Source organism: Equus caballus, chromosome 24 (genome assembly GCF_041296265.1).
Source record: "Equus caballus isolate H_3958 breed thoroughbred chromosome 24, TB-T2T, whole genome shotgun sequence".
Taxonomy (NCBI): domain Eukaryota; kingdom Metazoa; phylum Chordata; class Mammalia; order Perissodactyla; family Equidae; genus Equus; species Equus caballus.
This window is the reverse complement of record NC_091707.1, coordinates 19,950,490-19,977,400: the sequence shown is the minus strand read 5'-3', so window position 1 is coordinate 19,977,400 and position 26,911 is coordinate 19,950,490. Positions and strand designations below refer to the sequence as shown.

The following is a 26,911-nucleotide window of genomic DNA, read 5'->3' as shown; positions in this document are numbered from 1 at the left end:
ACACAGACTTCAAATCATTTCTGTGCATGAAGCGCTTAATAGGGGAAAAAAGGGAACGAAAATAATAAAGACTGCTGATATCTATGTGAGAGTCTTTACATTTCCACACATCCTGGGTTCACAAGAACATCTCCCGTCCTTAATCATTACCCCTAGTGTGCAGGAATCTATACTAGTTTTCTGCATTATGTATTGTATCAAATCAGAAGTCCATCTAGAACCCAGAGTTCCTCAGCAATTTGTTGACCTTAACAGTTCCAGTGTCACGGTGTTATTTCCCTTCATGTCCTCTGTGTGCAGGAAGTCTGCCTCGGTCATAAGAGTCGTGACTTGCTGCTCCTGTCCCCTGTGTCTTTACAAATGATGACGTCCTTTCCTTGCTGAGATTACACCTCCATCCAGGCAATCCATGTTCCTCCCACTATTAAACACCACCTTCCAATAACCCTTCCTCACCCGCCTCCCCAGAGTCTGTTCTTCTCTGTCCTTGGCTATCCACCTCAATACTTGCAACATCAGTTCGCACTTGCACAAAATTGTCATTGTTTTTCTCTTAGTCTGTCCTAAAAGTTTTAGTGGCTTTACAAGGTTTGTTTTGTCTCCCAATTAGATGGTAGCCTTATTTTGCAAGAATTAGATATAAAATCTTTTATATATTCTAACAGTTCCCACAAATGCAAAATCCAATCTATTTTTCTTGTTTTTAGAGCAACAAAGCAAGTATATCGGAAACAAATAAAAATCCTGAGTGATAACCTGGAAAGAGAAAGTCAGAGATGGTAAAAAAACAAGTTCATGTGTATGATAAGTAGTATACGTTATCTTAATGAACAGCGCCCCAAAGTTGGGAGAAACTCAAAGTGCTTGTCGGTTGCTAGAGTCCAAGGAAATGAGTTTCCTGTATTAAACTGTGTGAGTTCTTTCGGATCTAGATGTGTTTGCTAGTTTGATTTTTTGGCATTAAACAGAACCAAAGTTTTCCATTTCTATCGAGTGAAGTCACCAAAGAATGAAATTGCCAAGTTCCGTGCAATGCCTCTTGTCATCCAGGCTTCGTGCGGACTAGGAGGGGGTGCTGTGCGGGGACTGAGGAGCGTGAGGGGACAGGCTCTGCAGGTGGACCACTTTGTTTGCTCTGCCTCTTACTGTCTGTGACCGAGGCTAAGGTATTTCATAATCTCTCCTTGCTCCCATCCCTACCAAGTGGGAAATGAGAATGGCACCCACCTTGTAAGGCTGCTGTGAATGGGAAATGAGATGGTCCGCGCAAAGTATTTAGATCCTTGCCCAGCACCTTTCACCTTGTGAAAACTTAGCGGTATTTTCTTACTTTTGTTGCTGTTGTTATTGTGATTAATATTATTTATTAGACTCCAATTGCACATTACTACCCTTCTCCAATGATGTAGCTTTTTTATGCGATGGTGGAGAGAAAAATTTGAGAACCCAGAAGCTTGAAATCTCTTATTAGCTCTTTGGGTAATTTAGGTAATTCCGTTACTATTTCTGCCTGGGCCTCTTCTTTTTCCACCTGCCCCGAACCTTCCCATTTCTATCCTTTTCCTAAAGGAGGTGAGCTGCCGAGTGCGGTTTGTCCACTGCCCCTTATCCTCCTGGACGAACTGACACAACTTCTTACGGTGAAGCAACTTGCAGAGCCAATGTTGAGGCAGTTAACCTTTCGTCTTATTGTTTCAGCTAATCTGCAGAGGCTGTGTCACTAACAGCACGCATAATTTTGTAGGATCACAGGACGATTTGTTTTGCTTTGAATTTCTTCATCTTTTCCATAAACTGTTATGTCAATTTAATGCTAATTCTTTTTGTTCTAATCTCTAGTGTTATAACTCAGTGGAAAGTAGCTTGTGTGAGAAAAAAGCATGAACGTTGGGCAGTCAGGATAAAGAATGAAATAGAAGTAATGGCACATAAAATTCAGATTGCAGAACGTAAACGCGCTGAATTATTAAATGAGGTAAGGAAACTCGAGGGGCTTGGTATTAGTCCCCTACATTGCGTATCATTGATTTTCCTTCAATATTTAATTAAGCCTTATCTATTAAAAAGGTATTTTGCTTTCTGCTGACTTCATGTTTAGAGTGAATTATGTAACTGTCTTATGAAACATATCCGTTTGCTGTGTATTAACTATAGGAATTTAACAAACAAAGCAGTACTTCTCTCCAGAATACGTTTTTGAAGCATGTAACCAGAAACCTGGGGATTGCTCTTAGGATCTTCAAAAATAAAGAGACCAAACATTATTGATTTAGCTCCTATGTTTACCCTCTGCCCACCCTCCATGCCCCACCACACCTGTTCCCCATTTCCTCATATCATTTATAGATGTTATTTGGTAAGGAAATTAATCTCTGGAGGGGGAAAAAAAAATCCCTCTCAGTGGTTCCTGGGGAATAACTTAACCTGAAATCAGAGCCAAATCTCATGCAAAGAGATAGTAAATTATGGGGCTGTTTGAAAATGTAAGGCTGACTGCTGTAAGAGTGATGACAAATCCTCACTTTTTTTCTAATTAGACCAGTTTTAGAGAAAAAGAGATCAAGGAATTTTTGGAACAGATTGAAAAACTTACAAGAGAATTAAAACAAGAAGAGGAGGAATTTGTTGCCAAAGAAAAAAAGTTAATTCGAGTGTTGAGCAAGTATGAGGTAAGGTTTATTTTACATCTAAGAATAATTTTAGACGGCTTTATGGGGGGGTGGGGGGTACATTTCATGCTATTCTAATTAGTTAAATGTAAAATAAATCTTCTAGACTGAACAAGGCTACAATTTCATTCTGAATCTTTCTTCTTCTTTTCCTAAAAAAGAAACAGAGCAACAAGAAATATTTTTTCAGTTAAAAAAAAATCACCCACTCCAAGTTAAGTAGAAATGCTGGCAAAATCTGTGGAGACAGGCGGAGCAGTGCAGGAAGCCATCCGAGCCAGCATAAGTGGCTGGGGAGAGTTACAGAGGGCGAGCGAGGGGAACTGAGGCCAGTCTCAGAGATTCTCCTTAAAGAGAGGGCGTGTACTGACTGGGGAATTGCCGAGAGCCGATCTGAGCTGGAATAGAGCACGGATGCTGGGAGAGGTGGGGAGAAAGGCACTGAAGTACCCAAGGGGCCCAGAGGTGGCAGGTCTCTCGAAACACAACAGAAAACCCACCTATCCAAGGTGATGGTGTTACCTTGAAAGGCAAGAGCATGCTTCTTGGGGACCGCCATTGGTGGAGGAGCTGAGGAGGGAAGAATGGTGGTGGAAGCCTTCTTGAACTTGATTTGGTTGGAAGAGGAAAAGAGGCCTGACTATACCAAAGAGGAGCTTTCTCTGAAGGCAGCAGTCCCTTGCTGGAGCAAGGGAGTAGGGAGTCCTTACATTTAAAAGTTCAGATCTTACCCCGTTGTAATGTAAGCCCACTGCTCCCACACACACCCTGCCCCATCCTGCAGAAACCCTTGGCAGATACCTGCTGCAAGACAAGCCAATTCTTTCTAATATGAATAACACAAAAGAAGCAGGCACATCTTCCATACAGAAATACTACGAGGAAAACAAGCAGAAGGGGAACGAATCTTTACAACCAATGAAGAACACTCAGAAAAATGATGCTGGAACAGATTAAAACTGTGTCAAACATTCCTCTCTGAATTAAAAAAATAATGATTTCATAGAATTGCCAAGGAAGATCGGCAATATGGAAATATAGGAGCTCGGGCAAGAGAGGTCACAGAGATGGCCAGAAATAGGAAGAGGTGGGACAACTCAGGGGACAAACAAGGAAAGAGAGCACTGCAGCAGCTCCTCCAAAACCAGAAGAAATGGAAGGGCGAGCATCGGGTGTAAAGCATTTGTCATTGGTTGTAGCATGTCGGGGTGCCCAGTGTTCTTCTAGATGCTGAAAAACAGAAATTAAAAAAAAAAAAAACAAAGTGCTCTGCCCTATGGAGCTTCCATACATCCTTCCAGGTACAGCCCGGAGTGCTGTGAGGCAGTGTGCTATGTAGATACCTGGAGAGGGCGGCTCCTGGCAGAGGGCACGCTGAGCACGAAGGTTCTGAGGCAGGACTGTTCTATCTTGTGGGAGACAGTCCTGGAGGTGCCGGGGACTCCTGTTCAGGAAGTTGATGCTGAGATGGAATTAAGAGTGCAGAAGTTTATGAGAGAGTCATACCTGTGAAAGGACTGGGCAGTGGAGGCCCCAGGCCATTATGTGACCTGCAAACTCTCTCTGGGGAGCTCCGGAGGTATGATTGTCCATTAGAAGAGCCCTGCCTTGGGCAGAAATGACAACACCCTTTTACCACCTCCTTGCTCAGTCAGTGGATTGGGGGCTACCCTGCGAAGAGCACAATCTTGTCTGGATAACAAGGCCGACTCTGAAGGAGCCAACCGCTGGAGGCTGTCAGCCAACCACATTCCTTCCACAGGGCAGTGAGTCCTTCTTTGAAGGGAGATCCAAGAGGGGCATTTCCGGGCCTGCCACACCTTACAGGCCACTGTGAGTGCTTTGTCTTTTGCCCTCTGGGCTGGGAAGCCATCGTAGGGTTCTGAATGAGGGGCTGAAATAACCTGATTTTCACTTAAGTAGGATCACTCTAGCTGCTATGTTGAGTAGGACTGAGGAAAGCATTGGTGGCTGCAGAAAGACCAATTAGGAAGCTAGAGCAGTGATCCAAGCGGTTCATGTAGCTTGAACCAAAATGGTAAGTGAGGAGGTGGTAAGAAGTAGTCAGCATCTCAGATATTTTTTGAGATAGAGCTGCCAGAGTTTATCATCATAGTTAATAGTAAACCAGTGGGGGCAATCACCTTAGAGTCAGGAATAAGACAACGACACTGTTTAACATTGCATTCAAGTTTATACCATGCAATTAGGCAAGATAAGTAAGTTAAAGGTCTAAGATTGTAGAAGAGAAGGTTGCTGCAGATGGTCCTCCAGCTGCACTCTGCTTGCCAGGCTGTGGGCCCCACGGGGCTGTGTCCCCCTGTGAGTAATTCACGCAAAGCCATGGACCGATGGCAGCCTAGGCACCATTATTATAAAAGAACAGTGCATTTCCCCTTGATAATCACCGTCAATAACCCCAGGCATATTGGAATCCAATTTCTGCCTTTGGTTCAGTGGCATGAGGAGTCCCAAATGGGGAGGAAGCAATCTTAGATTTTGGCTTTTGGAAACATTATTGTACTCATGAGCATGGACTGGTACCTCCATCAGTCTCTCTTTTCCAAGGCTCCAACTCCAGGGAGTTGCAGCAGAAGCTGGAGTCCGTCATCTAAGTGTGCATGCGGCTCAGGAAGCAAGGAAGCTGTGGGAGGATTTGAAGGCGCTGCAGAAGCTGCAGCCTGCCCTGCTGCCTGACTCCAACAATCTGAGCCAGCAGACAACCAACAGCTTGCCTGAGGTGCAGCAGCACCTGGTACCCAAACCCTCTCTCAAAGCAGAAAACAGGAGCATGGTTTCTTATCAGGGCAGCGCTGGCAGCCTGAGCCATGTGCAGGCAACGAGAATGAATTAATGCACTCACATACCTCCTTGTATACGGAGCTATTCTTTTTTAGAGATCATAGTATAGATAATACACCATGGAATTTCTTAACACTGCAGTCTGGAGAAATTTACTCCAGCTCTGCTATGCCATATTGTTAAATTGATATTTTTATGTGTGTTTTTGTCTTTCTGTATTCATTCATAAGGATTCTAATGGCAATTTTGGGAGGGGACATATCAGGCCAGCATCTTACTGTATTAATTAGGGCATGCACAAGCTACTTTATCAAAGAGATGCCAAAATACAGTGAATATAAGCAAGATGTGTAGTAAAGGTTAGCAACCCTCTGTCTTTTATTAGGAAATTGGCCTTGGCTTAACTTTCTGGCTCCTTTCCCTAATAGCCTGATAAAAGTGGACTGTCAGTTGTGTTATTGATACCAAACCTCTTAGTCTCAAATTCATGTGCCCTATGCACAGCAAACCAATCACTGACCCACTGGTGCTTGGAGATGGAGAAAAGTTTTATTCTAATTGGCCAAAATGAGAAGACGAGAGGATGGGTTTTCTCAAATCAGCCTCAACAAGTGCAGAAAGCAGGGGTTTTTTGTAGAACTAAGGGGCTTGGCTGGAAGAGTTTCAGAGAAACAAGGGGAAATCTTTCACTCCAGAGAGGCCTGTGGGCAATCTGACTTCTGGGCATCAATGGCAGCTGGGGGCTGTTCATCCAGCTATCACAACCTCTCCAAAGGCATTCTATTTCTTCTGCAAAACAAGCTCACAAATCCTCTGGACTCCCAAGTCACCCCTCAGGTTAAATAAGAAAACTTACTGAATATATACAGTAACCCTCAGGGACCCGGCTTCATTATCTGGCAACATCACTGGTATAGACGACCCTTGACTGGAACGCTGAATGTTGACTGGGAGGACAACTGGTGGGAAACCAGAGCATTGGGCTTTCCTGGGTTTGGTGCCTCTTTTAAGTGGGCATGTCCTTTGTGGGGACCTGGAAGGGATGCTCAAGAGATGTTGGTTCCTATCTAGACATGGGGCTTCTAAGCAGGAGGCATCGCACCCACTCGTGTGGGTCTCTTTCTCTTGCATCTGAGTTATCACTTCGGTGGGGTCAAAGGACACTAGCCTCTGGTTGGCTGTGTTGTGATAGGGGATAACTTTCCCTGCTGGGGAAGCATGCCTGGCATTGCTCTGCTGGCACTCGGGGTTTCCTTCAAATTACGTGTGTATACAACTTGGATAAGAAGAAAAACTGAAAATAAACATTTTTAAGAGTAAATTGGATCAAGTGTGGCCTATTCAAATCTTGAGGGTCTGAGTATCTAGTTGAGAAGACCCCCTGACGTGATCAGTACAGCAAGAGAGACGTTTATTTCTCTTTCCTGGTACTGGCCAAACAAAGGGAAGGGGACCAGGGCTGGAAGGACAGCTCTGCCATCCTCAACATGAGGCTCACATCTGTGCATCCAAGTGGCAGCCATTCTCATCCTCTTCTGGCCGGAAGAAGGAGGAAAGGACAAGGGAGCATATGCGCCTTCCTGTTGCAGGGGCAGGACGCAGAGTGGCACGCATCACTTCTGCTCACGAGCTCGTTGGTCACACCTACCTACGAGGGCAGTTGAGAAAGCACTCTAGCCGGCAGCCATACATTCAACTAAAACTGAGGAGTCCCGACATTAAAGCACTAGAGAACGGAGATTAAATGCCAGCTGCCTGTCTCTGCCATAGTCACGATTTTAAACCCATCCTGACTTTCTAAGAGAGGTCTAAGGATTATCCCACTTGAAACTAAATAAAACCTGAGTTTGAATAATTAGACAGGCATCTTCACATTTTGCTCTGGGTACTTTTTACTCATTTATTGTAGTATCATATCCAGTAATTGCTACACCCTCCACATTTCTTACTTACATCCACATTTCTTAGAACTTGTGTATATTGTGTTTTGCTGACTTTTTTTTCATAAAATATGATGAACCAAGAGAAATTTTCTCAAATATGTTTTTGGTAGCGTCAATGGAATCATAGCAGTGGAGCTACAGAACTGAAAGGATCTTGGGAGAGCCAACTGAGTCTAGTCTCCTCACTTTATAGATTGCCAGAGAGACAGTGAGTCAGCCAACAAATAGTTTTTAAATATCCAGTATGTGCCGGATACCAATCTATGCACCTCAGGAGGAGACTAAGACAGACAGAACTCTCGCCGTCAAAGAACTTACATTCTACTCTAGAGTGTTGGGTAAATTCTCCGAAATCATACCTCACCATTAGCTTTACTTTCTTTAAAGCAAAGATTTGTTAAGGAAACGCAAAGTAACAGAATAAAGGAAAGTGAACTAGTCGAGTGTCTTCCACAACTCCACGAGGTGGAAGAAGAGTATATGGCCAAAAACAGACGACTGGAAGAGCTCAGTGATATTCTCACAGGTACGTAAGGAGCCCTTGATAACTGACCTCCAGCCCAGGTGAGGATTTCACTCTTGTCTTCTAACAGAGGCAGGCCATCAATCACAAGCCAGTGGTGACATTCTTCCAATTTTTCCCATCACCTTTAACTCTCAATTCTTGACTTTTTGCCCCATCTACCGATTTCCTCTCCTCCACACCACAGTCTTACTGTAGCTTTGGTCAAACTTTTTCTTTTCTCTTTTAGAAACTATTTAAAATTAAGAATTAGTAGCAACTACATTGTGTGGTTTTCTTCATCCTTGGTAAAGTTACCTTTATCTGCTGCCATGTGGAGAATTTTTCTGTTTCTTAACATGAATTTGCAAATTGTATCTTGTTTCCAGCTATGGCTGTAACCATTGATCACGTAGGTACTCCTCAGCCTTTGTTCACTAACCTCCCCCTAAGGCAGAGATAGATAGGAGCTTTTCTCAGATCTGGGAGCTTCAGAGAGGATGTGAAATGTGTCTGAAAGGTTTCATATTTTGCATTCTATTACACGGCATAACCATGTGTGTATTTAATATAAAAATAATTATTTTCTCCACAAAAATTGGATGTGGTCATCTAAGCCTGTACCCCAAAGTTCATAGACCTAGAGATGTGAGTCTAGCCTTGCATTTGGGGACTATAGGATCATTATCTAAGCAGTCCCTGTTAAACAGGACAACTTCCAGAACTTCTGTCTTCTACGTGGTGGAAGCAGTGCCATGGGATCAGAAGGCCAGGACCAAAAGTTACAGAACAGACTAGAATGGGAGCAAAAATGTGCACTGGGGTGGGAATGTACAGCTGGCAAAGATGAATATGGGGATAGAATTAAAATAGTGTAAGTCAAAATGGGAAAGTCATATGGAAACTCAATATGTTCAAATATGAAATAAACAAATATGCAAAAGTGAGTAGCAGTTATTGCCAAGGACGGTGGATTTTTGAGAATATAAGAATATTATGAGAATAAGTCCCTGGGTGATTGGTCTGTTTCCCATCCCTCAGTCGATTTTCCATGTCTTGCCAGATTTCCATTTGGTCGGCTCAGGTAGGTTTTCCTGGTCCTTTACCAAGACTCACGATCCGAATGCACTCCATTCCCAATTTTCTACTTTCCCAACCTTCCCTCCCATCCGTTCTTTCACTAGGTGGAGGATGTAAGAAATACTGTGAGTATGAAAGTAAGCAATATATTGCAAGTACTGATTCTCTTAGGGTAAAGAAAAGAGAAAATACTGAGGAAAGTAGAGAAAAGAAGAGAAGGAAGGAGGAAGAAAGGAAAGAGCCATAAGAGCAAAGTGTTTCAGAGAGTAGGAAACTGCTTCCCCTTCCAGCGGTGACCCCAGAGGAGAGACTATATGGGCTCAGTACACATATAGAACAATGTGGCTACTTTGGTTAAATATGATGGATAAAACATGTGCATCTATCTTTGCTCCCTAAGGAAACTTCACAAAAATGTGTGCAAAAGATTTTTTTTTTTTTTTGAGGAAGATTAGCCCTGAGCTAAATGCTGCCAATCCTCCTCTTTTTGCTGAGGAAGACTGGCCCTGAGCTAACCTCCATGCCCATCTTCCTCTACTTTATATGTGGGACGCCTCCCACAGCATGGCTTTGCCAAGCAGTGCCATGTCCACACCCGGGATCTGAACCGGCGAACCCGGGCCGCCGAAGCGGAATGTGCGCACTTAACTGCTGCGCCGCTGGGCCAGCCCCAAAAGATATTTTTTTTAAGGATAGAAACCCATAAATGCAAAGAGACTGACAGAGAAGACATCAGCAGATAATAAATATCAGCAAATTTTTGAAAAGTATAATTGGATATAGGAGGTATTAGCAGAAATAAAAATATGAATAGCAAATACCTGCGGAGAAGCTCATCATGGAGGCAAGAAATTCTCTCGACGGGCAGGACCTGAGAAGTCTTGGGCACCGGAGGACCCTATACTGTGAAGGCTGAGATGAGACGGGGGCCGAAGATTGGTTGAAAGTCTTCACACCCAGCAGTTAGACCTCCAGCTCAAATGCACTCTTCTGTGCAGCTGTCCGACTCTTCCTCCCCAGTGCTGGCAGAAAAATTAGACCAGAGGGTTCCAAACTGCAGGGTATCAGCTACGACTGAGGGCAGGAGACAGGTGCTGTACTGAGACCCCCTTCCACTGCTCAGCTTGAAGGCTACCAGCCGGTTGTGTCGTGACTCCTCTGTAATCCCTTCCCCACCTGAAGAAGACGGTTGGATTTTTCGCTAAAGAAACCGACTGAGCAGTTTTGGAGAAAATCTCCGCAGAATCTAACATTTGAGGGTCCCCAAACAAAATAGCTGGCCTTCCTGATCACTGTACAGTGAAGCCCACCCAGAAACCAAACCTCTTAATGCCTCGCTCTTAGGTACGATTAGACATCGCAGATCACCAGACATCTCAGGAAAATGCCAATGTGAAAGAAATGAAAGCCGACAGAAAAACAGAACTTGGTGGAAGCATAGACAACGCAAAGAATAGAAGAATACTTTTAGAGATATATTCTTAGAGACTATTTGTGCTTTCTATGTTATTCTATACAATGTATAAATATTCTCTCTATGTTGTAGAGAATGTATCTTAAAGGTATGTTTTTAGAGAAATAAAAGAAGATATCGCGTTTATGAAAAAAGAACTTAAAAGAAAGAACAATCAGAGAACAAGAGCTCTTAGAAATGAAAAATATAACGACTAAAATTTTAAACTTCAATAGAAATATTATAAGAAAACTCTCCAAAAGTTGAACAAAAAATAAGGAGGTGAGGAAAAGGATAAAAGGGTAAAAAAATTAGAAGACTATTCTGAGATGTTGAATAGCTAACTAACAAGAAGGCCAGAAAAAGAGAACAGGAAAAAAAAGGAAAGGATAAAGTTATCAAAGAAATAATACAAAAATATTTCTCAGAATATGTTTCCAATTTGAAAGGGCCCATCAGATCCCCAGAACAACAGATGACGGAGAAGACACTGAGCCACATCCCTGAGGAATTTCAGGAGAACAAAGAGAGAGAGAAGATCCCAAAGGCTTCTAGAGACAAAAAGCAGATCTTACACAAAAGATTAGCGATCAGAATGGTTTCAGACTTCTTAACCGCAGTATTATAGCGGGAGTCAGAAGACATTGCCTTCAAAATTCTGAGAGAAAACAATTTCCAACATGAGCTACCCATCCAACTATCAGTCAAGGATAAAGTTAGAGACATATTTAGATATACAAGATCTCAAAATAGCTCATTTACTCTATCTCAGGAGGCTAGCACAAAATTTTCTTCAACAAATGGAATAAATTAAGAAAAACTAGAGGATGTGAGATTCAGGAAACAGAAGGTCCAACAGAAAAGAGATGCGAGGGGGAGCCCCAGGAGGTCAGCTGTGCAGCGGGCCTAAAGAGAAACAAGTACAGGAGGGGGATGGGTGGGTGTGGGGGTGCGCTGGAGAAATGGAACTGATGGATTACTTAAGGTGTTTCATCATGCAGGAAGTAATATCCAGAAAGATTTTACAATTCTGTTATAGCTTTTGATATAAATTAATGATATGTATATAGAAAACTAAGCAAATTTTTTCAAAGTGAGGCAGTTTTTAACTCCAAGAAAGCAAAAAATTGTACAAGAAAGGAAATATAATCATACTACACCATTTGTCTCATCAGTGAATAATATTTACATCGTCATAATGATCTAAACAGTTAAAATTTAATGATCTAAACAGGTAAAATTTATTTAAACAAAAACCACTACTTTCTGGAGAGGTTAGAGGGGAGAGCTGTGGAGGCCTTGGGTGTGGGCGGGGGTGCTGGGATGAGGGTAAGCATGCCTCGCCCTCCGCCACTACGTTGAGAAGTAAGTGGGAATTGTCCTAAAATGATAATCAAGAAATAGCCACATAAGCATTTTTAAATGGTTTTTTAAAAAGAAAATTGAAAAAGAAAAAGGAAAAAGGAGTTAAAAATGATTGATTCTGACAAGTCACACACAGGGTGGATGCCCTATTAGACCTGACTGCTGGTTTTTGGTAGAAGCTGTATTTGACTTCTAAAACCAGGCACATGTCTTATTTTGATTAATTTTTTTTAACTAAAGAAGATCGCAGGTAGTTATTTTTTCTCTCTCTTTTTTTTATAGCACAAAAGCAGGAGCAGAATTTAATGAATGGTTACATTTCTCAATGGACAAAGGACTTTTCAAGATACTTTAGCAGCACGGTAAAGAGTCAATGAATGCATTCATTCATCTTTCTTTTATTACAATATTGGTGTCTACAGACAGTTGTACTTACCTGGCACCGTTGGAGTTTTCAGGAAATCCACATTTATTAAATTTACTCTTTTAACACTAATGTTTTGAAATTTTAATAACATACACATGTACACACACACATATATACATACATATATACATATACATATGTGTGTGTGTTTGTGTGTGTGTGTGTGTGGAGAGAGAGAGACTCTAGAACTAACTAGTCTAGAGACTTGCAACTAACACACAACCTCGAGAAAATGGGGGGAGCCTCAGTTTCCTTATTCATAAGGTAGAGATGGGATTATGCTTTCTAAGGTTCTTTTCAGATCTGTTATTCTGGTAAGTTCCCAGGAAGACGAGGGTAAGTCAGCAGAGGTTGCAGGGTTGGTGAGGGAGTGGATGAAATGGGAGCAGGTAAAGAGATGTTTACTACCTTTTTAAAATTTGTAATCAATAGTTAATGGTAAACATGTGAGCATGGAGTTGGTTAATTAAAAATGGAAACATTCTATTCTTTGAGATGCACTAACATAAAAAATAACTTTTAATATGTTGGGTGTAGAAAAATATGAAGGGGAAAATTACAAGTAAGTATACTATATATGCCATTCTATTTTCTTAATAAGATGCTGCTAGTGATCTTATACAATGAGTTATACAAGAAATAACGATTATGTGATTTATAGCAGTATAATAATTAACAACTGAATAGAGACTTCAGTAGAGAAAACAGTTGAGAATTCCGGAAAATCCATAAAGTAATATTCTTCTTCCTTCAAGATGTATTGAATCCTCCCGGGAAAACCCTCCACAACTTCCACTCCCCTCGTCCCCGTTTTTTCTGTTTCTTGGGTTTTTTTTGAGGAAGATTCGCCCTGAGCTAACATCTATGCCAGTCTTCCTCTATTTTGTATGTGGGACGCCTCCACAGCATGGCTTGACGAGTGGTGCTGGGTCCACGCCTGGGATCCGGGCCAGCAAACCCGGGCGCTGACGGGGAGCACCCGAACTTCACTGCTGCACCCCCTGGCCGGCCCCTCCTCTTCCCCGTGTTTGCCAGGCAGTTGTTCTTATATCAAAGTATATTCTATTTTGTGAAGTTGTCTCAACAACTCAGCTTGGGCTCCTAACTTGGGGTCCATGGACCTGCTTCCCAGAGTCCTTGAATAAATTTCCAGGAATCAGCTTTGGAGCTGAACATGAAGTTTTTCTAAGGGAAGGTCCTTGTAGCCTATGCTGATGCCTCAGGAATTAATTAGACCCCTCTCTGCGTGTGGCCGAGGCAGTGTGATACACACATATACACACACATATACATATACATGTATACATACACATACATATATACATGTACACGTATACATACACATATATACATATACATACATATACACACACATATATACATATACACGTATACATATACATACATATACACACACATATATACATATACACGTATACATACACATACATATATACATATACACGTATACATATACATACATATACATACGTATATACATATACACGTATACACACACATACATATATACATATACATGTATACATACACATACGTATATACATATACACGTATACATATACATACATATATACATATACACGTATACATATACATACATATATACATACATATATACATATACACGCATACATATACATACATATATACATATACACGTATACATACACATACGTATATACATATACACGTATACATATACATACATATACATACGTATATACATATACACGTATACATACACATACATGTATACATATACACGTATACATATATACATATACACGTATACATACACATACGTATATACATATACACGTATACATATACATACATATACATACGTATATACATATACACGTATACATACACATACATATATACATGTATAATATACATACATATATACATATACGCGTATACATATACATACATATATACATACATATATACATATACACGTATACATACACATACATGTATACATATACATACATATACACACACATATATACATATACACGTATACATACACATATACGTATACATGTATACATATACATACATATACACACACATATATACATATACACGTATACATACACATACATATATACATATACATGTATACATATACATACATATAGATACGTATATACATATACATGTATACATATACATACATATATACATATACATACACTGGTGCCCAGCTCGTTAGACTCTGTGAGGTAATTGTGGGTTTTATGTTTGAGCAGGATAAAGTGAAGCAAGAATTAAAAGAATTACGAGATCAAGAAAGCCAAAAAATCAAAACCCATTTTGAAATTCTAAAGAACTTAGAAAATGAAATCTATGTACATGACCTGAAAGTAGAAGTTTTGCTCCTGGAAAATAAAAGATTCAAAGAAGTAAGTTCAAGAACACTTCACTTTGCACAATGGTTTTGGTTGACCGCCCAGACCTGTAGAAGTGATGAGAGGAAAGGAGAGAATGGCTCTCAAAACTTTTTAAATGTAGCTTAAAGTACATGCAGAAAAGTGCCCACATTGTAAGTGCAGAGCTTAATGAACACACCCAGGTAAACAGCACCCAGATCAGGAAAGAGAGCAGTAACAGTATCCAGACATCTGCGGTGTCCCTTCCCCTCACTGACCTCCTGCAAGGGTAACACTATAGTGACTTCTAACACCATAGACTAACTTTGCCTGTTTTTGAATGCTGCATGTATGGAATGATACAATATGCACTCTTTTGCTCAACCCTGTGTTTGCGAGCCTCGCCCTTATTGTTGAGTGCGGTTATGGTTCATGCTTTCTTAGTTCTGCGTAGTGTTCCACTGTACGACCACGCTACACCCCGCCGTTGATGGGGGTTTAGAGAGTTTCTAACTTGGGCTGTTATAAATAGTGCTGCTGTGAACTTCCTAGTGCGTGTTTCTTGGTGAGCATATGCACGTATCCTTCTCGGGTGTGCCTCTCAAGTGGAACTGCAGGGCCTAGGGATGTGCGCTGTCCCCGTGAGGAGCCGGTGCCAGTCTCCCGTGAGGCTGCAGCAATTGCCAGCCACAGCTGTAGTGTAGGACACTGTTAGTTGTTCCACTTTCTCACTGAAACTTGGTCTGTTTCAACTTGACCATCCCGGAGGGTGTGTAGTGGTGTCCCACTGTGGTTTTAATTTGCTTTTCCTGTGATTAATGAAGCACCCATTCATATGTTGTTGGCTGCTTGGAGACCCTCTTTGTGAAGTGCCTGTTCAAGTCTTTGCCCATCTTTAAAATTATCTGTTTCATATTGATTGTAGCTCTTTTTATAGTAAAGGAATTTGTTCATCCAACCCATAAAATTAAAGTCTCAACTTAATCTCAAAAGGTTGTTTTACTTATTTATACTTAAGATTTACTTATTTTCATGTTTTAATGTATGTTTAATAATTAGATATTCATACTCCAATGATCTTTAATGCCCAGAACTATTGAAACCAAAGGTAGGTTTTTTAAAAAAGTGTATAGATTTCCATACTTCATATTCTATAACAAAACAATAATAATAAAAGTTTATATAACATTCACTAGTGGTTTTTTTTGAGGAAGATTAGTCCTAAGCTAACTACTGCCAATCCTCCTGTTTTTGCTGAGGAAGACTGGCCCTGAGCTAACATCCATGCCCATCTTCCTCTACTTTATATGTGGGACACCTACCACAGCATGGCTTTTGCCAAGCAGTGCCATATCCACACCTGGGATCCGAACAGGCAAAACCCAGGCCACGGAGAAGCGGAACATGCGAACTTAACTGCCGTGCCACCAGGCCAGCCCCAATATTCACTAGTTTAAAGACTTGTATTAGAGTCTGTCACTCACCAGTGACCCTGTGTGACTTTGGGGAGATCACTGAACTTGTGAGCTTCATTTTTGTCCTCTTAAGATGGGAATAACTCCTAACTTATAGGGTGGATGTGACTTCTTTGTAAACTGAAAGTGAAAAAAAATGCAATTTTAAAAATATCATTTTTTTCATAAACCATAATGACTCAAAGTTAAGCTCTGTGTCAGGGTATCCCAAGTGTTTTGCACAATGCCTCACACATAAGAGGAATTCAGTCCCATTTGATGCTCACAAGAACCTGCTAACATGGATAACGTATTATGTCACTTTTATAGATGAGAAAATTGAGTCTCTGCACTTTTTTTTTAGAATTTTGAATAGCTAGGAAAATAAAAACAGTCCTACAGCAATAAGAGTTTAAGTAAGGGGGAATTCCCTTTACCTGTCTGGGTAGTTTTTTTATTGGTTAAATGGCCACAATTATCCCACTAATATCAGGGTTTTTTGGTAGAATTACAATGGCATAAGAGGTATGTGGGGCAGTTACCTTTGCCCCACAGAGCCCAGGTACCATCAACAGCCCACACCCGTGTACCACATCTTCACTCTTCTAACCCTTGAAACAACCTTGTGAGGAATTTTATCCACATACAGAAATGTTCCACTAGATTGTCTTCCTAGCAAGATGATGTCGACTATTTATTAAACTAATTGGATTTGTCTTGCTATTTTGGCAATGGGTGAGCAAATGGATGACTGATTATGTGAAAGCCTGATTCTAAAGGTTCCGATTGTGGAATCAATGCCCGTCTACTAGCCCCTGGAGGACCCTGTGCTGTTATCTTATTTACTCACCCCTCTCAGTTTTGCTGATCACTTCTTCTCATTTGACAAACATTTTAAGCACCCGCTGAGTCCCAAACCCTGGGGAAGGCACAGTGAATCCAGAGATGGATAAGACACTGCCCCAAGCCCTTGGGAAGCTCACAGTCCAACTGAGGAGATGGGCGTATAAGTGGATGATTACAATTCAGTGTGTGAAGTGCAACAATCTGCCCAGGGCACATAGAGTAACCCAGAGCAAGAGCACCTAACCGCAGCAGGTGAGGCGCTCAGGGGAGAAGTCTGGCGGGGTGTCACTAGCGTGGAGGTAGGATTTCCACCTGGGGAGGGGTGCAGTGCCTCAGGGATAGTGCGTTGAATGAGAACAGGGAGCTGTGAACCAAGCTCTGGTGAAAGACAACTTTGAAAGAGTCAACAGTAGAAGAGGAGACCAAAAGGTAGGCTGAGAGAGGACGGTCAGAGAGTTACGGGAGGCCAGCTGAGCCAGGCGAGTCTACAAACAGGAACCCACGTTCAAAGAGGGGCAAGAATGGTACCTGGGACTGGACTGGAGGCGGCTTTCACTTTGGTTTACTGCAGAACCTGCCAACAAGCCGTGCTGAGCTTGTCACCAGATCAAGGCTGTATGAGTGGACCCTGTAACACGTGCTTATGAACAGTCCCCTGTCCTCTCCTTCTATGATACAGGATGCCATTTCTAAGATTCTTATTGGTAGTTTCTAGTATGTGACTCTCTCTCTCTCGGAACTGGACCAGGGTCAAGTTTACATCCCAAAGCCCATACTTTCAGACTTCCCAGGAGTTTAGAGTTCCTGAGCATTGGATGGTCAGAACAGGAAACCGTGACTTTAGTCCCCAAACCACTACTACCACCGTCACCCAACCCAATGAAACATCCAACTTGAGTGAGCAATTCCATGGGTCTCCTGACTCGATAAACCCTCCTCTGAGGTCTTCTGCTGAGCTCCTCCAGGCAGGCCATGTTTATTTGGGTGCTGGAATGCAGGAAGCAGGATCCTCATCTCCGTCCCCAGAATGTAAGCTTGACAAGGGCTCTGGTCACCATTAGCCTTGCACCTGGAACAGGCAGTGGCACAGAGGACGAGTCAGTAAAGGTTTGCTGAATGACAGCATGGATAGTTAGTCTACAGTAACTAAACTGCTTCAAGCAATCACATGCCTTTAATTTCCAGTATATCTCATACCTGAAGAAGAACATCGAGCAATACAGACAGGAAGAAGAGGCCCTCGTGTCCACCTCAAGTGACCTGTCTTGGGAGCTGATATCTTGTCAGAGTAAGTAAGGTGTCATGACTGATCTTTACATATAAAAATGAAGATTTTGGTTTGTTTAAATCAGTTTTACTGATTTGCGTACGATAAAATGTACCCATCTCACGTTTGATGAGTTTTGACAAATGTACATACCGCTGTAACCATTACTACCACAAGCAAGATATAGAACACTGTCATCAGTGAAAAATTTCCCTGTGTCGCTTTGTAGTTGATTTCCCAGCCTGCCTTCAGTGCCTGGAAACCACTGATGTGCTTCCTGTGACTAAGGACGAGGCATAAATGTGCAGCACCGCCAACCAGGCGCTCCCTCCCGTGTGGGTCTGGGTGTTACTGGAGGGGGAGTCACATAGGCATGCAGCGCCGTGTGGCTGAGCTCAGCTACTCAAGCATCTACTGAGGTGCTCTGCACGGTGGTGTTTCTCCTTTACGCTGTTCATATGGTAAATTGCACTGATTGAATTTTGAGTGCTAAACCAATCTCCCATTCCTGGGATAAAACCCCCTCGTTCAAAAGCCATAGTTATTTTTATATGTTGCTGGATTCAATTTGCTAACCTTCATACGGATTTCTGTGTCTGTGTATCTGCCTTGATCTGCATGCACGCTAGTCTGGAAAGTGCTCCGGCAGAGAGCCGATGACCATAGGTCTCCCTTCTTTCAGGGGTCACAGTCCTGCATTGCCATTCTCCAGTCTCTGAAAACTGGATATTAAAACAAACATATTGTGTAATATAGCTTGTCCTATTTTCTGCTTGTTTATAGTGTGAGAGCAAGTGCAATCCAGTTATTCTGTCATTTTGGAAGTAGGATTTTTAGATAAAAAGAATTTCTGTAAAGCAAATAGCATTTCTTTTATAAATATCTTCAATTTTTTTCAATAACCTTTGCATTTTAAAAATCTTTATTTTAGAACAATATTTGGATTTGTGGGCTGAATTTCAGGCCACCATGAAGGTGAGTTTTTTTTGTTACCTCCATCGGTATCATATTTCTAAAAATACTCACCTAATAAGTGTGTGTGTGTGTGTGTGTATGTGTGTGAGTGTTCGTGCATACAGTGGGAGGTCAGGATTGTGAGGGACTGACAGAGCTAGTGTGACCATCATATCCTAAAATGTGTCCTTCGTGCTGCTAAAAAATAAAATTCAACTGAGTAAAGTTTAGAGATCTTATTGGCTTTATTCAACGATTCATGAATCGGGCAGCATCCAAGCCAGCAGATAGAAAGCTGCTCCGAGGAGCTGTACAGGATGAAAGACTTTTATAGCCAGAAGGAAGCAGGAATAAGGAAGCTATAGGCCAAAAAGTAGCTTGGTCATGGCAAAGTCACTTTCCATTAGGGGACAGCAGGGGTCTGTCAGGCAGCTGACCTCCCCAGTGCTGAGCAAACGATTCCTGATTGACTGGTTTAAGATTCTGTTTCCAGGAGAACCAAAACTGTAATTAAGTCTTGGTTTGACGATGTGAGGCTTAGCGTAAGTGACTCCATTTGGGGCCTGTTATCTTATTTTTAACAAGTGCCAAATGTCACTATGAAATCTTAATCCTTTGGGAAACTGTCTTCCCACCGTACCACTTCAGTTAAAGCGGGAGTGGCACTCTGTTTTGCAATCACAAATTGAGCGCATATTGTTTTAGGACAAAGTCATCAGTTCTGAACGCCGTCTACCCTCCATGTCGTGCCAGCTGTGCAATGTCTCCACCCCTCCGCCCTTTAGAGGGAGACAGGCAGGAGTTTGAATCCTGGCTCTGACACTTTCTAAGTATTTCAACTTTACATATGATCCTTGTTTAACCTTCAAAACACTAGATAAAAAAAGTGTTACTAATGCCTTTCTCAGATGAAGTTACTAAGGCTCAGAGACTTTAAGTGACTTGCCCAAGACCAGACAGTTAACGATTTTATGGGGATTTAAAACTCAGATTCAGTCTGATTTCAAAGTTCTCTCTCTTAAGCTTGAAGCCATGCTGAATCTCCTCTGCAGTTCTGTGCTGCTCTGAAGGTGAGCTGGCCTTTATACGTCACCGCCACCACCACCTTACCCAGTTAAAATTTTGAATTGATTCGTAGACACAGAGAACAGATTGGCAGTTGCCAGAGGTGGGGGGTGGAGGGATGGGTGAAAGGGGTGAAGAAGATCAAAAGGTACAAACTTCCAGCTATAAAATAAACAAGTTCTAGGGTGTAATGTACAGCATGGTGACTACAGTTAATAATACTGTATTGCATATTTGAAAGTTGCTACCAGAGTACATCTTAAAAGGCCTTATCACAAGAAAAAAAATGTAATAACTGTGAGGTCATGGATATTAACTGGACTTATGGTGATCATTTTACAACCTATACAGATGTAAAATCATTATGTTGTACACCTGAAATTAATGTTATATGTCAATTATTCCTCAATTAAAAAATATATTAGCCGTTGGAAAAAAAATTTGAGTTCAATGAGCATTCCATTAAATCTTCTCACTTGCTAATTCGTTTTTCTGAGATCTTTTACAGAACTTCATGAATTTACATACACTTATTTTGCATGACTAATACCAATTTTGCATACGTATTTTTATCCTGGACGTGATTCACTCATACAGAATGTTTTTTATTTTGTTGAAATTTATATTCACATAACTCAAAATGCTATTTTTTTAAGGAATTGGTAGGCAGTGGTGACGAGACCTTGCAAGAAATAAAAAATCTCATACACAAGCTGTATGAAAGAGATGAAAAAATCCAGTCCATCGGGACTTGGCTGCAAGGGAACCTTGGAGAGCTGCATTCTCTTACGGAACAGGAATCGCAAGCAGACCTTTGTCGTAAGTAACATCTCAAGAGCTTTGGGTGACAAACGATTTCTTGCTATTTTACTGAAGCTGGTGACATAAAAAAAAAAGCCAAAAAAAAAAAAAAAGGAATGCCAACCAGATAACTCAGTTCTCCCCAATACTCCATGCCCGATAATGTCACAAACATTCAACTGAATGCTGATTCTCGTTTGCGAGGTTGAATGTGGTGGCACAGCCGCATTGGACAGTCTACTGGAAGGTGGAAACTTAAGTGAGTTTTCTAAATAACCGAATCTTAACTTCTTTCTGACTTTTTAACACTCTTAATTTTGAACATTTAAAAAAAAAAACTCTTTTAAAACCTCTTACACACTTCCTTGTTTTCTTAACAGAAGATAGCAAACATTATTTTACTTTTTCTTCTTGAGCTGATTTTAGCATTAAAAACAGCAACTATTGCCTTCTCTGAAAATCCAGTGATGCCTTCTGGGGCTTCTGAGATGTTAACACATCCTATGTAACATGGTTGCCTCGTGAGCAAGCAGCAGCTTCACCCTCAGTCCCGCTGTAATGTTGTGAGGGACAGAGGGCCACAGAACCCCGTCCAGATTAGGGCTGCAGGGGGAAATGCAGGTGAATCCTTGCACAGGTGCAGCCCAGACGTCCCAGGGCTGGAATCCCTTGGGAAAGTGGGATGGTGGAGGTAGAGGGGGCTGCAGAGAAGGGAGAAGAATAGTGTATAGGGGAGAAAGAGAGTGGCGAAATGAAAATAATATCACCTGGCAAGTGTCCAGATCTAGTAGAGGTTATTAGGGTTTAATTTAAAGAGCGTCATCATTAGATAAGCAATTTTAAGGGTGAGTTGTAGGAAGTAAAATGAGATAAAATAAAAGTAAAATGAGAGAAAGTGATAAGATTAAAAACATCCCAATATTTGGTGAAACCAGTGTTCTGAGGATATTGCTTGACAGAAGAAATGTTTTAGCTGCCAGTGAAGAATTTTGTGGGTAAGCAACAGCCGAAAAGCTGTTTCGGCAGTCCTGCTGGAGCTGGCTGATACTGTGTGTGAGTGCACAGTGGGTCCCTGGTGGGCCTTGCTTCGCTTTGCATTTTCTTTGCTGGGCCAGGCCATTCCCAGCAACTGTAGATCAAGCAGAATATTAAAAGCTAAATCATCTTAAATGTCAATTGCACTATTTTCACATGAACGAATCTTCCATTTTTGTCTGAAACCTGAGGGAATCTTTGCGTTGGAGACTATATTGGAAAGTTGAGCCCACTGAGTAACTAACATCGTATTCCCTTTTTCATGTATTTTGAGGACTGGTTCATGGGAAGTAGAGAAGCGCAGTGTGGAAGTAAAGGAAGACCACCCAAGGTGTGGAGCTGGGGATAGCCAGGGGGTCAGAGTCAGCATCATTTGCTTTTGGCAGAGATTCAAAGTCAGGCAGGGGAGTGGGAAAGGTTGACTGCGAAGGAAAAGGGAGGCCTCAGGTGTGCTCTGACTGGAGGCTTTTGGCGTGGGGAAGCTGGGGGCGGGCTCGCTAGAAGCAGGATGTCCTATGTGATTGATTAGTGAACATATTGGCTTTCTCGGGTTCATCCTGAGTTAGAACAAAGGTCAAAAAGCAGGGAAGTTGCAATCCTTGACCAAGTTATGACTATTCTGGGCCAAGTGCAGAGGTTGTGGGTCGGAGTTCTGTTGTCACATATGGTCTGGCTGTTGTCGGTTTCTCTAGTCACTCTCTCAGCAGGGTTTCAATTTTTACTTCCATTTTTGATTTAAAGAATCGTATTCATAATAGAGTAATAATTGCTTTGAATGAAAACAAACCCAAATGAAAACAAATAATAGGACAATCTGGTATGTGCCACTCATTTTTATTCCATCTAAATGCTACAATTATTTAATTAAAATTTAAGTTCATTTGATAGGCAATCAGTACTATAAGTAAATATATATGACTCTTACTTAAACTGCAATTCTTCTAGATAACTGGAACAAGTTCCAGTTTATATTTATTATGAAATATTGCAAATATGAAAAGTATAAAAAATTACACACACACCTGTTTGTATGTCCACAGCCAAGCACTGGCAAATTTTAACATTCCACCATGTTTACTTACGATATTTTTTCCCCAAGAACTAGAACATGACAGATGCAATCAAAATCCCTTATATACTGCTTTCCAATTCCATTTCCCTCTCTCCTTCATTCCCCAGAGGGGTAAATAGCATCTTTGTGGAGGGTTCTTTGTCCCAGCTGCCTGCCCAGAAGAAAAGCAAGGCCTTTCCTCTGTCTTCCTGCCTGCTCTGCCCCCAGGCTGCAGATGGAGCAGGGGCTCGAGCTCCGGCTCAGGATCTCGCTCCCTTTCCTTGGACCTTGGGGATTTCCCTTGGTTGCTTGCAAGATCAACTGCATTGAAAAGGAAATTTGTTATCTCCCCTCCTGTGTTTTTAGGTGTTTTATAATACAAGGAGGATTTTCAGATTATCTGGTCTACTCATTTTTTCCAAAAACCAAAGTTAGTAAATCAGTTGAGAATATTTAGCATCAGTAACAATTGTGCTTTAAGCAGAGCCTCCTGCATTCTCACCCCTGTTAGCCTCTGCCCAGAATACTCTTCCCTCTGCTGGTCACAGGGCTCAGGTCTAGACTGACAGTGTCCCCTCCTCAGAGACACCTTACAAGAATCTCCGATCTGAATTATTCTCTGTCGTACCACACCGTTTGTTTCCTTATGAGTACTTCTTACAACCAGCAGTTATCTTATTTCTGTTGGCTTGTGTTTTGTCTGTCTCCTAATAGATCGTGAGCTCCATGGAAGCCTGGGCCGTTTTGTTCGTGTACGGTTTAGCTCCAGTGTGTAGCACAGTGCCCCACAAAATAGGTGCTCAATAAATACTAGTAAAATGAGAGAACAAATGAATATTTACTTTCAGACTTTCCCATCTGGACAAGTAATAGAGTGGCTGGATCTAGAATCCAGCCCCAGGGCCCAGTTGTGGCAGATGCCCTCAGTGGGAGGAAAGCTGTCTCCTGACCACACTGGAGCATGTTCCTACTTCTCCAACTGCAGTTGAAGGCTGTAATGTACACTCTGGATCATAGATTTCAGTTCTAGAGCAATTGAGGATCTCCAAAGTGGGGTGTGATAATCAATCCAAACACAGGGAGCAAATATTAAAAGTTCTGTTTATATTCAATATTTTGTTATCTTTTAAAATTCGTATTTTTGCCTGTTAATATTGTACATATTATTTCATAATATATGTATATATATAAATTTATAATGTATACATAAATTGAGACACATGATATACGTGAATGGTCCTAGATCACTCACGATCACAATTTCTGGTCAAGCTGAACGGTGGACCATGAGGAGAGACATGAGAACTGTAGAGAACTTGAAACTCGGAGCCTTTTAGTTTTGAACTCCTCCCCATGTCCTTAGTTGCTGCCCATTTTCCCAGATGTTAAGAGACTGTGAAGATTCCTGGGCAAGTCTATTGTCTACAGCAGGGGTCAGTAAACTACAGTCTGGGGGCCAAACCAGCCTCATCCTGTATTTTTAAGCCTGGGCTAAGAATGGTTTTTATATTTTTAAATGGTTGGAAAAATCAAATGGATCATATTTCATGACAGCAGAAAATTATGTGAGATTCAAGTTTTGATATCCGTAGATAAAGTTTTATTGAAAGATAGCCACGCTCACACATTACATATGGCTGCTTTCGTGCTGCAATGGCAGAGCAGCTGTGACTCGCCAAGCCGAAAATATCTACTATCTGGCTTTTACAGAAAAGGTTTGCCAGCTCCTGAACTAGTGTTGATACTGAAATCGTATTCTCCTTTGTTCACTCAGAGAGTGGGTGAGCTTTCTGGGCAACGTGGCAGAGCCCAAGGATCACAGGGGCTGAGATGAATAAGAGAATAAGGGGTGACTTTGTCTGGGCCACACAACGATGACCAAACTCTGTCACCAATGACCAATTCAGGAAAAATGAAAGCATTCTCCTTTTGTCGTTGAAAATGAAAAGAATGTCACTTAATTTTATAAGAAAAAACATATATTCCTACTGAAAATATTTTCAGTCAATAGCTTATTGATTGGAAGAATTTCAATTAAAAAATCAATGCTCTCTGCAGCCATTGAAATGCTCCTAGTTGGGCATGCTGATGCTTGAAATTCCTCCTGTTTTTAGGTTCCAGCCATGTTTCACTCTTACTGCAAACTGAATTCAGTAAGTATTTACTGAATGCCTATTCTGTGCCAAGTACCAGGTTAGGCTCTGGGGTTACAGTGGTGACTGGAAACAGACATAGTCCCTGCCCAAATGGAACTCACAGTCTAGAACAGAAGCTGGGAAACTTTAAAGGGCCGTAGTATTTTTGGCTTCACCAACCATAAAGTCTCTGTAGCGACTCAGAATTGGCCCTCAGGCGGTTGTTTGCCCACCCCTGGCACAGTGAGAGAATCAAGAGCATACAAACCCCTCGTCATAAGGATTTTACAGGTGGGGCAGAAGAACTATGAGAAAACCTAAGATGGAGAGAGACTTCACCGAGTTAAGGAATCAGGAGAGGTCTCTGAAGAACTGGCTATGGAGCTGAGAGCTGAAGGACGATTTCTGCTTCCCTAACTCCACTTAGTCTGCTCCTGGAGCACCGGCACCTCTGAGCTTTGGAAGAAGGTGCCCTGGGCTCAAATCTCAGCTCTGCTTCTTAGGTGTTATTTAGCCTCCCCTCCTCAGTTTCCCCAGTTGTAAACTATGGATGATTATTAACAGGAGTTGTAAAGCATCAGACCCAAATTAGGCACTCATCGGATCCCTGAAATATACTGCCCGCCTCAGGAGATGATAGTCAACCTTGGCTCCTTGAGTTACTTGACCATTTCTGAACCACCTGTACTCTCCTGGGTTCTGGATTTTCCCTGTTGAATGGCTTCTCTCACCGATGAACTTCTGGAGAAGCCCGTGATCTCTTCCAGCTCAACAGCTCTCTCCTGTCCTCCTCTGGACACAGTAAGTCACTGCAGCCTTGCAGGTCCCAGCCCGCCCCTTCAGGATCACTGCGCCAACTGCATTAGCACTGAGTACCTTTGAGCCAGGCGCGTGAGCAAATGCTGCAGTGGCTAAGTGGAACAACACCAGTCCCTGAACCTCAAAGCGCACAAACTGAGAGACAGACAAGTGAAGAGCTGATCAGAATACAGTGCCTTCCTTCTAAGGAGTGGCTACGGGAGGGTAAAGAGGTACCTCTAAGCCTTTTCGGATATTGGGAACACATCAGGATGTCTTCCTGTAGGAGAACCGCAATAGCGTGGCCAAGGGGACATCTGCGGGCGTTCCGGATGGCAAGAGCGGGGCAGGCTTGTCAGAATGTGAAATGCCAGACTTCATCCTGAAAACTAAGATCGTTACCTTTTGCCTTAACATCCTTTTTTGTAAACAAACGGTAAATAAATTCTTAGTATACCTAAACCAAATAGTAAATGAGTACAGATTTTTTAAGAAGTATTACAATGTTTTAAAATTCCACAAGTCCCTATTATACCATATACTATAACTTAGGTTGCAGATAAACAATTTGTGTACTAACGAAATGTCTTAATATGTGCTCTGCAGAAGACTTCAGACCACAAGACATTTTAAAAGAAAGATCAAATAATTTGTATAAATGTTGAAATTATCTTTTTGTTATTGTGATGGAAAAGGACTTGATACAATTTTCTACATTTTGATCATTTAATTCTGGAAAAGAATCTAGTTATTATTAAACCAGAATCATAATTCTGGTAATAAATAATTTAAAAAATCATTTGCTCAGAAATTGTTAAAAGATTTCTTGGAAAAATTAAGATCTGAACTAGGAAGAGACGTTGTC

At 41.6% G+C, this 26,911-nt stretch overlaps 1 protein-coding gene across 2 annotated transcripts in view; it reads left to right on the top strand.

Moving 5' to 3' along the window:
• Positions 1–26,911, top strand: part of CCDC175 (coiled-coil domain containing 175) — a 68,521-nt gene that overhangs the window by 39,953 nt on the left and 1,657 nt on the right. For both annotated transcript variants that reach the window (XR_011432153.1, XM_070249820.1), the window contains exons 11-19: positions 708–779; positions 1,840–1,975; positions 2,538–2,669; positions 7,802–7,940; positions 12,097–12,176; positions 14,521–14,673; positions 18,126–18,228; positions 19,139–19,182; positions 20,883–21,045. Coding sequence is in view for 1 of the 2 variants with exons in the window: in XM_070249820.1 (XP_070105921.1) it covers positions 708–779; positions 1,840–1,975; positions 2,538–2,669; positions 7,802–7,940; positions 12,097–12,176; positions 14,521–14,673; positions 18,126–18,228; positions 19,139–19,182; positions 20,883–21,045 (1,022 nt within the window). In the remaining variant the exon portion in view is untranslated. The remainder of the gene's footprint in view (positions 1–707; positions 780–1,839; positions 1,976–2,537; positions 2,670–7,801; positions 7,941–12,096; positions 12,177–14,520; positions 14,674–18,125; positions 18,229–19,138; positions 19,183–20,882; positions 21,046–26,911) is intronic.